Here is a 20,774-nt window from a genome sequence, read left to right as displayed (position 1 = left end):
TGTATTCTTCTGTTATGATTTTGTGGAACTTCCTGTTGATGAATGGCGTTATTTACTGCCGTGTTCATTTAAGCTAGCAAATTATTTTGAACATCCTCTGCTTCATCTATTATCGTTTGCAATTGTGTAACTGTGCTGAAATAAATAGATTCAAACAGCTCTTGTTCTCCCTCACATTCCTCTTGAAACTGTAGTGACCGGGCGAGTTGGCCGTGCGCGTAGAGGCGCGCGGCTGTGAGCTTGCACCCGGGAGATAGTAGGTTCGAATCCCACTATCGGCAGCCCTGAAGATGGTTTTCCGTGGTTTCCCATTTTCACACCAGGCAAATGCTGGGGCTGTACCTTAATTAAGGCCACGGCCGCTTCCTTCCAACTCCTAGGCCTTTCCTATCCCATCGTCGCCATAAGACCTATCTGTGTCGGTGCGACGTAAAGCCCCTAGCAAAAAAAAGAAACTGTAGTGCAGCTATTTCATCACTGATCTCTGTTTCTTCTATTTTCATTTGTACTTCTTCAAAAGAATTCCATAGCTCTTCATATTTTTTAATTCTAACCTTCGCCTCTGATTTTGACATCAGCTGTAATCGACTTTATTATTCTTGTTAACGTGCCTTTTACTCGACCACGCGATTGTTTCAATTTCGTTAGTTGCGACATATTGAAATTAAGGTTAGGGTGCTGTGAAAGTTCGAAGGGATTGCATGAAGGTTATGTATAAATTCAAAGGAATCGTGTTGCTGAATTGAGGTTATATGACAAAGGAATATGGATCTTTTATATTTATGACAACAGGAGGATCAATGGACTTCAATTATTTTCTTATTATTATTATACAAACATGCACTAAGAGAAAGAGGCTAGAATCTAAGAGTCCTAAGAGTAGCACCGTATGTATAGCAAGGATGGTGTATATGTCAAAGAGACTCACGTCTCACGGAGATTCTTGCAGTGAGCGGTGAGAAGAATGTAAATCATGAAATCTTGTCTTTACTTCTTTGTATGTACGTAACATAGAATCGTACTTGCCTGATTACTGATTTATACTGCACTCCGTTGCTTTTTGTTATGAACGAGAATGCAATATCCGTGAATGATTCCATGAATTTGAGATGTGTTGTAATTTTACTCCGCTGCTTAACCTCAATTGCGACACATTGTTTTCACTTCTGCATTTCACATTTCATGATCTTCCTTGTATTGAACATCTCAGGTTATTGAGAGCCGTGCTGTTGGGCATCAATGTTTGTTTTTGATTTTTGAAGTAAAGGAACTTGGTGCCTTCAATACTTTATTGAATTTGATATGTCTTAATGATGCGATATCACAACTTGATGACGGACATGACTGTTGCTTACGTAACCATTTTCAACAATACAAAATCATTTGACCAATCGGAAATAAGCTTGGAGAGAGCCAACTTCAATTAATGAAATACATTTACAAAAATTAAAAGTATCTTCATAACAGATCTGATTCGCAATGCCTTATTTTGTAATAAAATAAGAGAAAAATACAGGAGACAAAGGAATAAGGCATTGCCTGCTAGTACAGATATATATACATACTTTACTTAGATGTTAAAAATAACACATTAAAATACGCAACACAAACTAAAATGAAGTAAACAGGATAAAAGCGCAATTAACACAAAGACACGAGCACAAAGGACATCATTACATATGATAAAACAGACCACTATCCCTCATAAAGCGGATGACGAGGTCTGCTGACTGCTCGTCATCTCGCACTATAAGGGATATCGTACCCGAGAGGTTAAGACTACGGCGAAGATCGACCAGGTCCATAAACTCCGTAAGGATGTGTACCATGGTAAGATGGTCGCCGCAGGTACACACCGGAGGTGGTTCTCCTTTCAAAAGATGCGAGTGAGTCACGATACCATAGCCGATTCGAAGATGACATAATACCACGGCTTCCCTCCGTGAAGCCCGAAGGGAAGTCTTCCATGCCTTTGTTGTTCCTTTTATCGCTCTCAGCTTATTGGGAAGTGGAATGGCCTGCCACTCCATCTCCCAATGGGACATAACCAGATGTCTCAGCTGAGAGCGAATATCAATTGCTGGAACCTTGAAAGGCAACGGGGGCAGTGCAACTGCCTCCTTGGCAGCCTGATCTGCTAACTCGTTTCCCTCTATGCCCATGTGGCTTGGGAGACACAGAAACGTGATTCTTGTGCCGGCATCCAAACACCCGGCCAGCAGGTCCTGGATCCGCTGCACCAGAGGGTGCCGAGGGAAACAGATATCAATAGACTGGAGCGAACTCAAGGAGTCAGTACACACAAGGAATTGTTGGCGCTCGTACAGTGCGTACCGCAGAGATGCACAGATAGCATAGAGCTGTAGTGTGTACAAAAGAGAGCAAAAAGAAACCTATCATTGTCGACAACGAACGCACAGCCCACCTTTGTATCTGTCCTTGAACCATCCGTGTAGACGACGACTGAACCTGGATAGCGGCCAACAACGGACAGGAAGAACCTCCGATAAATTGAAGGGTCTGTGTTTTCCTTCGGGCCAGTGTGCAGATCCAGTATTATTTCAGGTCGTCGTACTACCCACGGAGGTACCCCACTTGGTTGTCTGACAAGGCAAGGAACCGAAGGTAAGTCAAACAATCTGTAACTGCTATCCAAGCGTATTCCAACCGGCCGCGTTGCTCGAGGACAAGCGGCGTAGAGCAAACAGTTGCCATTGTTGAAAGCGCAAGGATAGCTTGGTTGAAGTGACATCTGTCGCAAATTTGCAGCATACAAAAGTAGGAGCTGCTGTCGCCTCAGGTGTAAAGGCGGCACACCAGACTCAGCCAGCAGGCTGGCGATTGGGCTTGTGTGAAAAGCTCCCGTCAACAACCTAACCCCGCCGTGGTGGATGCTGTTCAGCTTCGCAAGAACACTTGGTCTTGCTGAACCATATGCTGCACTGCCGTAGTCTAACCTGGATAAAATGTGTGCCCTGTAAAATCGTAGGAGCACCGCGCGGTCAGCTCCCCACGTAGTGCTGCTAAGAAACTTGAAGAGATTAAGCCTCTTGGTGCATTGCACTGTTAGCTCCCGCACATGTGGCTCCCACGATAATTTACTGTCAAAAAGGAGCCGAGGAAATTGGTGTCAACAACTGGAAGAACGACATTTCCTAAATAAAGCTCAGGATGTGCGTCAAGACTATGTTGACGACAAAAGTGGACTACGGAGGTCTTTGCGGTAGAATTCCGAAAGCCATGTTCTAAGGTCCACTGCTCCACCCTCCGAATAGCTTGCTGTAATTGTCCACATATAGTGACAGTATTACTGCTGGACCAGCAGCAGCGACAATACCGTTTATGGCAATCGCGAACATAGTGACACTAAGGACCGATCCCTGTAGGACTCCATTTTCCTGAACGTGATATTGTGAATATGTCCTCCCTACTCAGACGTGGAATAGACGGAGGGAAAAAAAAATTCGCTATAAATACCGGCAAGTTACCTCGGAATCTCCACTGATGCAGGACTGAAAGGATACCATATCGCCATGTGGTGTCGCAGGCCTTCTCTAAGTCAAAGAAAACAGCTACCAAGTGCTGTTTGCGGAGAAACGCATCCTGGATAGAGCTTTCCAGGCGTACCAAGTGGTCAGTGGTGGATCGAGCGGCTCGAAAACCACACTAGTACTCGGACAAGAGTCCTTGTTTCTCCAGACACCACACAAGTCGGCGATTTACCATCCTCTCAAATAGCTTACATGGGCAGTTTGTAACACAAATCGGTCTGTAACATCCTGCATATTTAGGATCTTTGTCTGGCTTGAGGACAGGAATGACTATGCCCTCTCGCCATTGAGACGGAAAATCACCCTCTATCCAGATTCGGTTGAACCTACGAAGGAGATATAGTAGACTACCATCACTAAGGTGTTTCAACATCTGGTTATGGGTGCTGTCCGGTCCAGGAGATGTGTCCTTGCAAAGCGCTAAGGCGTTGTGGAGTTCCCACTCCGTAAAGGGCACGTTGTAGTCCTCTGAAGCTTGAGTGGCAAAACTAAGGTGATGACATTCTGCCTCCCGCTTCAGAGTGAGGAAATTAGGATGGTAATTCCCGGAGCCAGATACATCCGCGAAATGACTAGCTAGATGATTAGCAATCGTGAGGGGGTCAATGGCGACACTGCATGGAATGGAAATTCCCGGTACAGAAGATGATCCTTGGACACCCGAAATTTGTCGAAGCATGCGACGTCATAGACGACGCATATCTCTCTCATGAAGCCTTCTTTGGCGAATAAGAACTCACGCCTAAGCGCGGAGTTTCTTAAATGTTACCAAGATGGCTGCAGTAGGCTGTCTATGGTAACGTTTGTGAGCGCGACAACGTTTTTTGATAGCTGTTGCTATTTCTTCGTTCCACCAAGGAACGAGTTGTCGGTGAGGAGTCCCCGAGAACAACGGAATAGACTCCGCAGCAGCAGCAAGATTAACTTGGGTGATGTAAGTTATTTCCTCGCAGACGGTCCGCCTGATATTGTCGTTAAGGACAGCTCGTGATGTGTACTTTGGCCAATCAGCATGTTTAAAAATCCATCGAGGAGGATGATGGGATAATGGTCACTGTCACAAAGATCGTCGTGTGTGTTCCACCGAAACAGCAGAACCAACGTTTGGCTGCACAGACTTACGTCTATGCGAGAATATGTGCCGTAACGTACACTGAAATGTGTTGGTTCCCCTGTGTTCAAAATACATAAATCCAACTCTGTTACCATTGTTTCTAGCTCTCTTCCCCGGGGGCAAGGTGTCTCAGAGCCCCAGAGCGTTAAAATCGCCCAACAAGAGGAAGGAAGGTGGAAGTTGATCTAGAAGATCAGTGACTACATTGATGTTAAGAGCTTGGCCTGGTGGAAAATAAACATTACACACTGTTGTTACGACTGGCAGCAGACCGCGAACAGCTACGGCCTCCAGCGGGGTTCTTATTGGAACCTCCGCGCTGTAGGTATCAGAATGGACAAAAAAATACCAACACCACCGGAAACCCGGTGAGCATAATGTTGTTCTGTCGAGTATAGTCGAAAATTTCTCAATACCGTATTATGACCAAGTCGGAAATTTTTTTCCGGAATACAGACTATACTCGCCAAATACTCGCTAATGAGCTGGCGCAGCTCAGCAAGATGCCTATCATAACAGTTACAATTCCATTGTAACAGTGCCATATTGTAAGTGTGGACTTCTGAGGTTTAGGATAGGAGCAGCGTAATCCGAAGATGGAGATTCATGCTCCATGTGCAGCGCCTTATCACTAGACGAGGTGATGCAGGCCTTAAATTTCTTCAACGTAGTCCGGGGGCGGGGATTCTGCCTACGAGGGGAGTGCGCAGGTTTCCCAGAAGAAAGACCCGCTGGCGCAGAATCAGGCCCTCCAGGTGGAGGGCGTGAGGCCCCATTCGTAGGAGAAGTGGAAGAACGCCTGGTAAGGGTACTCTTCTTCCCCACCGTCGATTCTTGTTTAGACAGGCAGGGAAGTGGTTTCCCAGAGACCCCTTCTGTGCCGGCGTAGGTTTATTAGCCTGCAAGGCTTATTGGTGGTCGAAGGCCAGGATGGACCCACCTTCGGCTTCTTCTTTTTGGTGGGGGTGCTCGCAGGAGCAACTGCCGCCTTGGGCCCAGCAAACTTCTGGGAAAGTGTTTGAACAGAGAATGACGAACCTGGGACAGATTGTGCTATCATGCTGAAGTCTAGTGTCTTGGCCGGTGCATTCAGAGAATTAAACTTACGGCGCGCTTCCTGGTAGGAAAGACCATCCAGGGTCTTGATCTCCTGGATCTTCTTCTCGCTCAGATAGGTCGGACAGTTCTGATCCCCAGGAGAATGAAGACCAGAGCAGTTAGGCACTTGTATGGAGGTGTGCACTCCTCCGCGCCGCGTGCTACTTTCCCACATGTACCACACACAGACTGATTCGAACAACGAGATACCATGTGTCCGAATCTCTGGCATTGATAGCACCGCATAGGAGGCGGGATGTACGGCCTCACATCGCAACGATAGGTTATTACCTTGACTTTCTCTGGCAACACTGACAATTTGAAGGAGACTATAAACGGACCCGTGGCAACGTCTTCACTGTTGACTTTGCGTATGTTACGCTGGACGTGGGTCATGCCACGGTGCTTCATGTCTTCCATCAATTCATCGTCAGTGGTCAGGACGAGATCACGATGGAAAATAACTCCACGAACCAGATTCAAGGTTTTTTGCTCTTCCACTTTGACAGGGATGTCGCCAAAGTAGTCGCACTTAAGCAACCGATCTGCTTGGAGCGCAGTGCTCGTCTTTAAAAGCAAACCACCACTGCGCATTTTCTTCAGGTGCTCAAGTTCACCGTAGACACCTTCAATGTGGCGACTAAATAGAATCGATTTCACCAGCTTGGAGTTGTGCCCATCGGTCCTGGCAGCAACCAGGAACCTAGGGAAGCTGGAACCCAGACTAATTCGCTGCGCTTGTACCTAAGGGGTTGCTCCCCTTAGGGAATCAAAAGTTGAAGACTTGGGTAGCGAACTACCCGAGGTGGCAGGCGGAAGTTGCTTAGACGCCTTGCCTAAAATCATCCTCCCCGAATGCCACCCACTCCGATCAGGGGTCTCTGTAGCCGAACCAAGCAGCCAAGGCAATACGCACCTGGTCGTAGTAGGTACTGCCTGGGGTCCGATGTTGGACGATGCCTAATACGGGACGACTGAGGCAATGAGCACTAGGACTCCCTTCCTCCAGTCACCCGCAATAGCATGTACCCCGTAGCATGTACAGAGCACTAAATACAGGAAAAAATAAATAAAAATAATTAATAAGAATATGTCGTTCTAGCATTCGGCTGTGCGGGGACCTGTGTTGTCAGGCGGATACTACTGCCCGGGTACATGACACTCCCACCCGCCGCTTCTTGGGTGGTTGCTGGCACGGGCTTTCGAGCCTAGTCGCACAAGTAGGAGCTCCATCACCAAGCAGCACGCACATCAAAAATTTAGAATGGTCTACATCTAACCCTCAAAATACAATAAAAAATAAAGAGGGGACCATGGTCACATGACTCTTTAAGTCGCCTTCTACGACAGGCAGGGTTACCTATGAATGTATTCAACTCCTCCCATCCACAGGAAGTCCAACACATTTTACCGAACCGCAATCCATGTCCGCGCCTAGGTCGCCCCTTTTTGTCATCTCATACGACAGGCAGGGGATACCGCGGGTGTATTCTACATGTGCGTCCCCCACCCGCAGGGGGTAGTGTGTTTGGTCCGCGAGAGGTATTTTATTTCCCTCAAGTCCGTCGGCAAGCTGGTTAGGACCCCCCTATCTGCCACCTGGGACACGCCACGTGGGAGTATCACCTCTTCCCCTGCTCGACAGCGTAGTAGGTTCGTGGATTTATGCTGTTATCAAACAGCACACTCGGAGTGTTGAAATATTGGCACGTTATGTTCCGAATGTGGTCCTTGACTTGTATTTCCTGAATGAGTGCGACAAAAAGCCCATATATCGCTGCTAGACATAAAGAGAGATTTGCTGTATTCAGATATCCTTTTGGTTGGGCTTATATTTATTACCTTTAGCAAGTAGGGACCCTTTTCGGAGGCAGCCCTAATCAGGGAGTGGCGCCTTTGCCTGTGTGAGTCACAGAGCACACTGACCTGGTGTGTAACATCTGGTAAGGGTCCCAGCTCAGGGTTACGAGTGAAGACCTCAACGACTTCTACAGCGGAGAAGGTGGACTTTGGCACGGTGGAGATGGCGGAAGAGGCAGCCCTGTATTCAGGGATTAATACGAGTACAACCTGCTGCCTTGTAGGTTGAGCTGACTGGACACCAAAGGCTAAGGGAGAAAACCCTGAAAGAAAATCTCTGTCTGTGTTAGGCTCAGCAGGTCAACAGAGGGATTACTGAAGATGTTGCTTTCAAGAATAATACGAGCCTCGAATGTAGGAATTCACGACGACGACATCAGTTTGGTGCGAATGACGGTTTACAGCCTGATGTTACACCAGCTACCCAAAACCAAACGAAGACAAAGTATCAGAGTGGGAACATTAAATATCCTGACATTGACAAACAAAACTGAAGAGCTGGTCGACCTCATGAAAAGGAGGAAACTTCTGATCATGGGGCTGAGTGAAACAAAGTGGAAGAAAACTGAGAAAATGAATATCAGATTGGACTATAGTCTCTACAGGTCTGGAAATGAAGTAGAGTCTAAGAATGGAGTAGGATTATCTTTTAATACATAAAGACACACAGATGCTTGTAGTGAAGTTGAGTTTGTTAGTGAAAGGATAATTAAGTTATCTGTGAACTTAGGATGGAAAAAGTACAATGTGATCTAAGTCTATGCTCCACAGGTAGGATGCTCAAAAGAGGAAAAGGCCAACTTCCTTAATAACTTGGAAGAACACACTGAGTATGACAATCTAATTGTAATGGGTGATTTTAATTCACAAGTTGGATCACAACGAACAGGATATGAATCCATACTGGGCCCTCATGGAAATGAACAGAAATGAAGAGGGAGAATATATGCTAGATCTATGCATGAGGAACAACCTGATAGTGAGTAACACTTGGTTCAAGAAAAGAGACTCCCATAAAATCACAAGATATAGCTGGGATGATAAAATAGGTACAGTAATAGATTATATTCTGATAGATCAAAATGTATGGAAAAATGTCAATGATGTTAAGGTCATTCCAAGTGAAGACCTTGGTGGAGACCATAGACTGTTGGTTGCAGTTATTGCAGAGAAAAGACCTCCCAAAGTCTGTAACAAAAGAGTCCCAAAAATAAAAACTTGGCGACTAACCGAGCCAAGTGTAAAGGAAGAACTCAGGGAAGGTGTCCGCAGGTTGTTGCCAAGAGAAGAACTGAAACTGGTAGATGAAGAATGGGATACTCTAAAGAAGGTTGTGGTTGGTACAGCAGAAAAAGTAAGTGGACGACAGAGTCAAATAAGAAAACCTAAAGAAACTGCCTGGTGGAATGATGATATTAAAAAAGCTATCAATGACAGAAACCGTGCAAGAAGATCCTTATATCATGCAAGAACGCGGGGAGATCAACATGAAATAGAGGAGAAGCTGTCACTTTACAGAAAGAAAAAAATTACATGTCAAACAGTTGGTTGTAGCTGAAAAGCAGAAATGCAAGGAAGATCAGGCTACCAAAATAACGCAGGATGGAAATAAAAAACTGTTATACAGTATTGTTAAGAATAGAACTCAAAATGAATCTATCCAATCTGTATAACTTCCTAATGGTGAGGTGACTAGGGATAAGACCAAAATATTACAGGAGTTTCAAAGGCACTTTGAAACTTTGCTTAACTGTTATGAAAATGTCACCCCATTAGACGACGAACCTTATGATTTTGGCAGCAACAATACCACTAATCTGACATGGTTGGAAGTAGAGACAGCAATATCTAAGCTGGAAAACAACTCATCAACTGGATCAGATGAATTAAGTGTTGAGATGATCAAAGCACTAGGAGAGGTAGGACAACAGTGGATGTATAGGGTACTAAATAGAATCTGGAAAGAGAATGTAATACCCAATGACTGGAAGCAAGGAGTCATCATCCCATTGTTGAAAAAAGGTGATAGAAAGAAATGTACCGATTACAGAGGTATAACTCTGCTGTCACATGTCCTCAAAATCTACGAAAGAGCAGTATTAGAAAATATGTTGAACCTACACTTGAGGAGGAACAACATGGATTTAGACCTCATAGATCAACTATAGACCTCATTTTTGCCACCAGAATGCTCTATGAGAAGTATTGGGAGAAAGGTAAAACACTTATAACGGTTTTTCTGGACATCGAGAAAGCATATGACCATGTACCACAGAGGCATACATGGGAATGTTTGAAACCAAGTGTTGTGTCCAGGTCCAGGGTGAAAGGTCAGGTTGGTTTGAAACGAAGAGTGGAGTCCAGCAAGGAAGTCGTCTTTCACCACTTCTCTTCATAATCAAAATGGATGAAGTTTTAAAAGCGGTTAAGAGAAAGGATCCAACAACTAATGCCCTGGTTTTTGCTGATGATGTAATGGTATGGGGTGAGACAGAAGCGGAAGTACAAACTAGACTAGATCTCTGGCATGAAGCTTTTACAACCTTTGGTCTCAAAATCAGCAAAATGAAGACAGTTGGCTTGGTGATGAGCAGAAACTCTCCAACTGTTCATCTAAGAATTGGAGATGAGGAGATGGATATTGTATTGTCATTAGACAATACCATACGTCAAGAGATTAGTAACAGAATACAGAAAGCTTCCAAATTCTATCACACTGTTCCGTTAGATTCCAAGATCAACTTGTACAAAATATATCTAGTACCTATACTGACGTATGGCCTGGAAGCAGCAACACTTACTGGACCAACAAAGAGTCGTCTTCAGGCAACAGAAATGAAGTTTCTCCGTTCTTGTCTACAAAAAACAAAAGTGGATAAAATAAGGAATGTGGATATCTGACAACAGCTTGGATTGGAAAGAAGCTTGCTGGAGACTCTAGAATTGAAGAGATTGCAATGGTATGGTCACATGAAAAGAATGAACCCTCACAGGACTTCTCGAACATACTTTGACCTGGTCCATTTTTGGAATGATGGTCATGTGCGCTGTTCTACCTTTTGCTATCACTATCAAAGGGTAGGAAGGATCCACCTATTCAATACCATTAGCTTGTATATTGCCTTATAAAAATGGGACTAGTTTCGACCCCATATATATTGGGTCATCTTCAGTCACGCTACAATTGTAATATCTTCATCATCTTCATCATTGGCAAAATTATCCGCACTGCCATAGTGTTTGCATCCGCCAAGACAAGACAATAACTTTGCATCTGTGCAGGGCTGTAACGATATCTAATTTCATCCTGAGTTACCCTTTACATATAACCGTCAAAATGACCGATACTACCTCTGACAGTTATGTGGACCAAAAAATTCCTTGTGAGTATTGTGGTAAACAGTACAAAAGACTTAAAATTCATATTATCAAAGCCCATCCAGGAGAATATCGTGAATCCCTTGTAAATACAACCTTTTTGACTCCAACACCCGACCCAAATGTAGGGTTGGAAGATGTCGACTTATCTTCATCATCGCCCCATTTACAAGAACCGGATGAACGTGGAGATTTAAATAATACATATGAGGGGGAAATGAGGAGAGGAACTTCTGTACACTCAAGGTGCACAGCTCCCGATCACAGCGTGACATCAAGCACGCACAACGTGTCTTACGCAACCGAAGAACATTCGATGTTAACACCTAACGAACGCCTCGATACCCAGACAATCGGGAACGCAAATTCAAATGAAAACAAAAACAATTCACAAGAGCCTCGGGAAGTCAAATGTCAATACTGTAGCCAGTATTTTCGTGGTGAGAGGGGCGTATCCATCCATATTAGTTGCTCTCATCCAGACAGACATCGCGAAAGATTGCTTCAAAATCACACGACTAAAGTATCTCAAACAGATATATCCGGTTCAGTCCCTAGTGAGGATCTCAATCCTAGCGACGACAGGGGTATATCATAATTCATCTCTAAAGTACAAACAAGAAATTCGCGTTTGGAAATCAAAATTTGAACAATTCAATGATCTTGGCTATAATAAATTGGTTCAAGATTTTGCATCATTCCTATTCACATCTATTAACCTCCTGCCTGGTCCCAAACACCCAGCAAGAAAATTTTATGAGGCTAGGAAGAAACGCCGTCTAGCTCCTAACGAAAAACACCATAGTCGCTCGTCAAATCCACAGCGTGCAGACAGACGTGCCCGCAAAAAAAGGCGAAACAAATATAATTATGAACTGACCCAATACCAGTTCTACAATCAGAGACGGAAGGCAGTGAGGCGGGTTTTGGAAAACAAGTCCGAGGTATGTACAATCGACCTTGAAAACATCCATAGCTCCTTTTCTGATACCTTTTCCCATGAAAATATACATGGAAGGGGAACTTACCCTTCTAAAATCACTGAAGCGGACCGTGTGGAAATCAATGAAACATTTGTGCCCACTGTGTCGAAGGAGGAAATTACCGCTGCCGTCCATCATATCGCGGTGGATACCGCACCGGGCCCAGATCGTGTTTTGATGAGAGCCCTTAAAGATGACGACGTACAGGCCATCATCGCAAAAATAGCAACCAGAATGCTACAAACCGGCGAAATCCCCGAATGTCTGTGGAATGCACGTACAATTTTGTTATATAAGAAAGGCGATCCGAAGGCCGTGTCGAACTGGCGACCCATCACTATCTGTTCAGTCATTAGGTGAGTAATAGAAAGAGTATTCGACAGTCGCCTACGTGAGTACATCGACTATAATGAACACCAGCGAGGATTCTGTTCAACTCCAGGCACCATTATAAACACTTCCATTCTCGGCGCATTGTTAAAATCTGCTAAACAGAGTAAAGAAGACATCACGGTAATTTTTTTGGACATTCTAAAGGCATTTGACAATATCGGCCACAGCCACCTTCTGAAAACTCTGCAGTCCGAAGGAATACCCTCAAAACTGGGGGGACGTAATTTCCAACCTTCAGACTGGGAACGTCACTCAAATCGAAACGCAGAAGGGTAGAACAAAACCTACACTCATAAAGAGAGGTGGGATGCAGGGATCTCCATTATCACCAGCCCTCTACAACCTAGCCGTAGATCATATCTTAGACGAGCTAAGCGAAGATAGTCTCTCGCAGCATTACGGGGCATCTCTGTCACCCGAACTACCACCTATAACCGTAATGGGTTTTGCCAACGACACCGTCATCATCGGGAAGAACAAAGAAGCCGCCTTAGAGCTTACTAGACTAGCCCGCAGGTCTTGATATCAACCCTCAGAAGTGTACAGGGATATGTGTAATCCGAGGCGAGTTGAAGCTAGGGTCGCTATCCGTGGAGGAAGACTGTAGGATTGACTTAATTGGAGACGGTGAACAAATTCGTTACCTTGGAACTACTTTCAAAGACACTTTAGTGTTTGACGAGACCGCTGTAATGAAAGACCTTCACAATAAGCTCCAACTTATAACATCGTCGCCACTGCTTAAGGAAGACCAAAAGCTCATAGTACTGATTTCCTCAATCTGTCCCACCCTGATATACCCTTTCCTGACATGCAGTTTCAAGAAAATCGCACAGAAATTTTTATCCGATAGCGATAAAATGATTAAAAGTGCAACAAAAGAGATATTGCAGTTGTCGACGGATTCTCCAGATGGCATGCTGTACACCGAAAAGAAATACAAAGGACTTGCTCTTTTTAAAACCTTGTGGGAAGTTTACCTACAATGCATTAATGCCTGCAACATCTTGCTCAAGACTAAAATTCCACTTAAGCCGCTTCGAGGGATTCTCACGCGGAGAGTTGGGAATGTATAGAACATTTAAAATTAACAAATGCTGATACCCGGAAAATACCCGCTAAGAACGGCCTGTACGATACTAAGAAGATCCGTCAAGAGCTACGAGAACGTGAATTCACCTCCTGGTGTTCACTACCGCAAAAAGGACTCGGTGTACAACTTTACAAGGAGTACACACCAGCAAACTCTTGGGTGTAAGATCATACCGGAATGTCTTGCAATGAGTGGAGAGAGGCTATAAAGATGACTATCAATGTTTCTGCAGTGCGCTCGGTGCCAGGCAGATCCCTGGACAACAACCTCTGTCGGCATTGCCACGGAGAGAAAGAAACTCTTGGTCATATCCTGGAATTCTGCTCACGCGCGGAGCTCCTCAGATCAGATCCTTCATTGCCGAAGAAATGAGAAAGAAGGGATTCACTGTACATGAGGAGGTACGCGGACTGGCCATAAACGGTAGTTCACAGAGAATTGACATCATAGCCTTTAAAGACAACAGCTCTCAAGGATTCATCTTAGATCCGACTGTCAGGTTCAAGCATCACAGCGGTCAGCCAGAGGAGGTCGATCTAGGAAAGATTAACAAATACAAACCCACTATCCCTTACTACAAATCTAAATACCTTCAGGAAATTGAAATCACTACTGTACCAAGGGTATAAAAATTCTACTTCCTAATTCTGATTTCAATGCAGACGAAACAGCAGGTAACGCTAATTACTTAAATAAAAGAAACACTAATGTCATAATTTGTTCTTTGCCTACTCTTCTCTTGAATAAAAACTACCCTCATATAATATACTTCAAGGCTTAGGGTCAAGAAGCAATTTCTTACTGCAGAAACAATAAACATCTTTTGGATTCCATACCTGAGCCATCACCCTTCCTTGGTCCAAGAGCATTGAGATGGGCAAACAGTGGGAAGTAAACTATTGAGAAAGACACATCTCTCAACATTGTAGCACCTATGCCTTTGTACAAGCCAAAAATTCCTTTAGTTCTCAGTAGCTCTAACGTTATGGCAGTAGCAGAAATCTTGGGAACTACTTTACCACCTGAAAAAGACATTGTATTCAATACATATAATAAGAAATTATAAATCTGTTTTCAACTGAATGTTCTGCAATTAAATAAAAAGAAAGAAGAATGCAAAAATATTTCTAGTTAATATTTAACTGGGTTTTCTTATTTCACCTCCACAGCATGAAACTAATGAAATACTACGTTCAACACACCCTCCTTTGCTTGAGCTGCTATTCTTCCCGCATCCTGCAGCTGAATTTTGAGCAGTTCCATGGGTGTAGTTATGATTATTTGGCACAGTCCTGCTAGACCTCCAGCAGCCATCTCTCGAGGTAATGGAAGCTTCTGCCTGTTTTGGAAATGAAAGAAAGAAGTATCAGTAGCATGCCATATTGCCTGAATTTCAGACAGAGGGATATCTAAATCGTTAGAAGAGAGACCAAATCCATACCTCTTTTAAAAATAAATCCAGTTTGAACTAAATAAATAAATATTTACAAAATGCTAACAATAAAATTAAACAAGATGTATAGCTTAATTATGTTCCCACCAAACTCTGTATATTAAGTTAAGCAAGCACCCACTTTGCATGCTGGAAACATAAGGTTTGATATTTTATTACACTGAATTTCTAAAGCTTCTTTGGCACTACTTCAGTTCTTCATGATTAGGTCCTTCCTCTTTTTGACTGTAGTAAGATTTATCTATTCCATATTGTTCTAAACACTGCCAAATATTACCGGTATGGCTGTAATCGCATCAGGAAAAATGTCTGAAGGGCTGCAATTTGTGTCATATACATTGTAACATTTTCAGACTCCTTCAACAGTATCTTCATGGTGTAGTGAGTCAATTGGTGTTTCAGGCTCTTTCAAATCTGTTCAGCATCATTAGGAAGAGATGTCACAAGGCCTGTTTCTAAAGGTGAACAGAACATGGCATTGTGTATGGTACACTTGATAACTCCTTGATGCTCCGTTCTTCATAAGCTGAACGAATTGTAAACCTTCAGCCCAGTGCTGATTTTGGTTGTTTTCTAAATAGGTATGTAATGAAAATTAACATTAAAATTACCTTCCACACCCTGATTTGCATGTTTCACAGAATTCGTATCAATTATCACTTTGTAAGATGCTTGTAGCCCCAAATAGAGTAAAAATATTTAACAATACACTCGCAACTTTATGATGATGATGATGATGATGATGATGCTTGTTGTTTAAAGAGGCCTAACAACTAGGTCATCGGCCCCTAATGGTACGAAATGAGACAAAATGTAATGACAATTTAGCAGTCCAAAATCATCTACTGACCAGAATTCAAAACATGATGACGAAGAATGAATGGATGGATATGAATTTAAAACAATCAGTGGATCCGACCCGTAATGCCCCACATTCCCCAGATACTAGCGTATTACTGACTAAGGGACTGCTTCTAAAGCACAACCCCTTGCAACTTTCTCTGTACACATATATTTTCAATAGACAAAATAGTACTTACTGAATAGTATGATCTTGATGACAAAATTAAAACTTAGTCATAATCTGGCTGTGACTCATCGTCTACCAAGTCTACCGAAAACCTTGAGTTAATTTCTATGATCATCATCAGTCGAGCTATAGGGCAATCCATGTAAATCTTTACAATATTTTAATGAGTTATAATTCTACTCTGGAAGCTAGTGTAAACTTGAAATTGAGTTTAACACTTTCACACTCAGGCTCTTTTCACTAGTGCTACACAGAACACTATCTTATACTTATGTTAAAAAATTTCCTACACCACCAATTTAAGTTATTTTCAAATGAAAAAATATATAATGACACATTTATAGCAACATATTTCAAAAAAAAAAAAATAGCTCATATCACTTAAAGTACATGCCATTCACAAAAGAAATAATAAAAACTGAAAAAATTAAAGTGGGTAAAAAAAAAAGCCAGTTTTAAAATTTTAAACATTTGATCATCTTGCTCTTTTTAAACTTTCCTGAAAGAAAGAATTTGACACAATGCAGCTGAAGTTGCTGTAACTTGATAAAATGCTATACAAATTTTAGTTACATACAGCATGCTTGGAGTTCAACATTTATGCTTGGGCAAGACTCTCCATGAAGGACCATATTGCACCTTTAGCACACTGTTCTTGCTCTCCTTGTCTTCTCTTTGGTGCTGCAAACTACACATTGAGATTTCCTAACACCACTTGTCCTCGTAGATCATAGATGATCAATGAATCTGTAGTCATCCATTCCTCCCCCAAGTACTCAATAATGACCACTGTGTATCTAAGCCTAGAATTAATTTTCCTAGGTCTCTTATGATTCTTCCTGTAAAGAGTGTAGCTGTTCAACTCCATCCTAGCTGCTGCTTCTTTCTTTCAATTCTATGACCATACAGGATCACGTTAGCCAGTCATTATCCAAGTCTCTTCAAAAGAACCGTTTGGACCTTGCAGTCCTTTTCCATGTGTTCCGATCTTTGTGCCCTTTCTGGTGTTGAAAATATTTGTGTTGTTTGTTTCTTGTGAGTGTGACGTGGTGCTTGTCCTGGACGTTTTCCAATTAATTTTGTTTCATCTGCAGTGTCTTCTGGTGTAAGGCCAATTAACTTCCGATCCTCCTATTTCTCTGATTCATCTGTAGACTATTGTTATTTTTTTTAGTCAAGATTATACTGTACCAGTTGTTTCAGAAGTTTCGAATCCTTTATTCTCATTATGTGTCCAAAGAATCCCAGTCTCCTCTTAGGCACAGTATCAATAATGGGCTCCAACTCTACAACACAACTTTGTTGCATACGATCCCCCACTGTCTGTCTTTCTGATATTTTTTGTTGAAGCAGTTCTTCCGATTCTTCTTTCAATCTTCTGGAGTATGTCTGATTGTTCATTTAGGTAAAAGAGGGTCTCTGCAGATCTGCAGATCTTCTCCGGGCACTTTGTAATTTTTTGTCTCGTACCGTGCATGGTAAACTTCTTTTATTGTGAAGGGGGCGGGGGGTATGTTTTCTGGAGGTGGTGTTATTGGAGTGTTGGTGTGCAAGTTAAGGAGTTCTGTAGGCTCCTTCAATTTAGGAGTTAAGCGAGGATTTCTGCAATGTTTTCATTGTTATGAGACAGCTTACCATTTTCATCCTTTGTTAGTAGAGTTTGGGATTCGTATTTTTGGAGTTGCTTTTTACTGGTTTTGTAGTAATTCCTCAATTGTTGATATCTTTTCTCCACTGTTTTGTCACATTCACTATCCAACCATCGACGCTTTATAACATGGTTTTATTAGGGCCAATTCTTCTGCAATTTGTTTACTATTGTTCACTAGGTCTTCAAGATTATTCATGATTTGTATTTTTTCAGTTGCTTTTTGATCATGTTCATTCTTAATTAGTTGGTAGCTCCATTTTTCTTTTAGGTTTAGGGGCTTAGTTTTGAAGTTTCTTCTGGGGAGTTAATTTAAGTTTGACTATGTAGTGATCTGATTCTGTGTCTATTCCTTGGAGGACTTTGATGTAAATCTCCTTCTGGTATTGTTTGTCCATGAAGACAGGATCTAGTTGCCATTTTCCTTTAGTGTGATCAGGGTATTTCCATGTTTCGTAATAAAATCGTATTGACGGTCTCAATAAGAAATAAGGTCTAAATGATTGAGTGACTCCACCTTTACAATACAATATTCTCTTTTATTTTTAAGAAAAGGGATATGTTTCGTCTCTTCTATTGCGAGACATCTTCAGCCTAAACTATTATGGTAAAAACACATGATAATCTTAACCCTTACTTAGTCGCTCACAGAGATTTCCTCTGGACCGATTACATTTTGCACGGTACTGAACTTCCCAGTTGAATTATTGGTCTCTCCACCCCTATACCATTCTCCTTGTTCATTTGGACTCGTCCTGTCAGCATTTCGGCACGATCGTGCATCCTGTGTGCGAGTGTGGGATCATTGTTGTGACGAGTGACATCGCCTGGACGTTTCCTCCATGTGCGAATAAGTAAATTACCTTACATTTTAGTGCATATTTTTTATTTTCTAGGTCGATGGCCTTGTTGTTTTGTTCTTCTAAATGTATTTTAGAAAAATATTGTCTCGTATTTCATATGATGTGGTCGTCTTAGGTAATGGCAAGTCTCATGAATTTAATATCATAAGACCATTCGTCATAGTTAAGGTCTACAGTATTCTGATTCTAGATCAACAAACTGTGTAAGAATAACCTACTAGTACTTAAAAGGGTTTCTTTTAATTATACTGAAGAATACTGCAAACGAACATGCCGAAACAACATCTCAAAGGATGAAAATTACGCGCATTTTTAATCCCGGAGGTTACCTCCTTGCGCAACTAGTAACGTAATAATTTTTGCGCGACTAGACAAGGGTTAATACTAAAAAATAAGGACATATATTAAAAGGTGGAAGAGTCAAGGTGACTCAATCTGACACATTAAACATAGATTTTTAGAAATACAGTTCGTGTAAGTCTTAAAACCAACTATTGAATGATAAAAGTGCCATTGAGTTTAATGTACAAAATGAATTAAAAAGATGGTCACAGCATGCTAAAATCAGAGTTCAAACTTGAAAAACGTCGATGTGATCTCATGTTTGAAGCCTTGAGTACGTGAATATCTGATCAAACAGGTCTTGCTTATAGGTGGAATAACTCAATATTGAATTGTATTATGTGACCGGACAGTTCTTGCAATCCATATATTATCTGGAAGATCTAAGAAGAAAACATAAAAAGGAAAAAAAAGGTAAGATACTTGTATGAAATATTGAAATAAATGACGTGTTTTTACGGCATCTTGAGCACTTACTTCTCCGCCCTGTTTGTCTCCCTCCCTTGTCCGGCCGGTTCGTGTATAGCTCCGTGTGGGACTGTTGTCTGCTGTTAACAGTGTGCTCCAGAGCAGCGGTGAGGAGAGTTGTAGGAGGGGGAGTCAAGTGGAGGGGAATGGATGAATTAAAAAGAGTTAAAATTGTTCATATTTTGAAAGAAAAAAAAAATTTATAATTTCTTCGGAAACAATCTTGTAAGTTTTGGAAATTCTGTTTTGATTACTGTTGGGGTTAATTCTTTGATCAATGTTAATAAAAATATTTTCGTATATGTTGAGAAGAGCACCTTTATTAATTATTTTTATAATGCAAAGATCTTGTTCAATGTGGGAAAATGAATGGTTGTAGTCAGACATTTGACTACTCATGGCTGAGAATTTACCATATTTTTTGGCATTCTGTCGCAGTGGCACATGGCTGAATATAACCTCCAATTCATTGTCTAAGAGTGTGACCAGAAAATAATGTATAACCCACTGCTCCGAAATAAAAGGTTTCTACTAACATATGTCTTAGAATGTGATCTGCAATAATACTTGGACATTTTTATTGGCCTCCGTGAGTATGTTCTCATATTTGTTGTTTGGTGTTTTACACGCCATTCACTACACTTGTTATTTTATAATCCCCAGCAGAAAAGGTTTTCATATTTGTTCTCTCGCATTTTTCAAACATTTTAATACTTTCCTCTCATCTTGAGAAATGGTAGATATAGTTTTCAATGTACATGCGCATACACAACGTAAAATGCCTTCATTTAAAGATAAAAATTTCATTGTTCCGTCATCATCATCATCATCCTAAACCATCTCCAGTTTCCCGGGTGTGGTATATGAGCCTCTTCCATCTCATCCTGTCCTTGTACCATTCTTCCTCCACCAACTTGTCCCAATCATGACCTCTCAGCATTACATCGCTCTTAACTAAATCTATCCATTTCCTTCGTGGCCTTCCCACGGGTTGTCTTCCTTCTACCTTTCTGTCAAATTCCTTCCTTGCAGTTCTGTTTACTGGCCATCTTCATGTGACCAAACCACTTCAGTCTTGATATCTGAATCTTATTTAGGAGAGAATTGTCTATTCCTACTTCTTCTCTAATTTTCTCATTCCTAATCTTGTCTTTCCTGGTTTTCTGGATCATAGTGCGTAGGAATTTCATTTCAGCTGCCTGAAGTTTGGAATTATCTCTATTGGTCAGTGTTGTGGTTTCGAGACTGTATGTAAGAACTGGTGTATAATAGAACTTGTACAATGTCATTTTTGTTTTCATGGGTATTTGCTCATCCCACAGCAGGTGTCTTACCTGGTGGTAGAATTGTGTTGCCTTATTGATTCGACTGTTCACCTCATGTTTTGCTAGGTTGTCATTTGATATAACGCTACCCAAGTATTTGAAAACTGGAACGCTGTCCAGTTGTTCCGTATTGAAATTATTAACATTAAAAATTAAATAATTGAAGTTCAACCAA

The 20,774-nt window shown here is 41.9% G+C and overlaps 1 protein-coding gene across 3 annotated transcripts in view; it reads right to left on the bottom strand.

Moving 5' to 3' along the window:
* The window catches only part of LOC136866190 (mitochondrial glutamate carrier 1), a 182,121-nt gene that overhangs the window by 65,917 nt on the left and 95,430 nt on the right, over positions 1 to 20,774 (bottom strand). For all 3 annotated transcript variants that reach the window (XM_067142933.2, XM_067142932.2, XM_067142934.2), the window contains 2 exons: positions 14,673 to 14,809; positions 14,307 to 14,492 (listed from right to left, as the gene is read on the bottom strand). In XM_067142933.2, the coding sequence (XP_066999034.2) occupies positions 14,307 to 14,492; positions 14,673 to 14,809 (323 nt within the window). The remainder of the gene's footprint in view (positions 1 to 14,306; positions 14,493 to 14,672; positions 14,810 to 20,774) is intronic.

The sequence above is a fragment of the Anabrus simplex genome, chromosome 3 (assembly GCF_040414725.1).
Source record: "Anabrus simplex isolate iqAnaSimp1 chromosome 3, ASM4041472v1, whole genome shotgun sequence".
Taxonomy (NCBI): Eukaryota; Metazoa; Arthropoda; class Insecta; order Orthoptera; family Tettigoniidae; genus Anabrus; species Anabrus simplex.
This window is presented reverse-complemented; position numbering and strand designations above follow the sequence as displayed.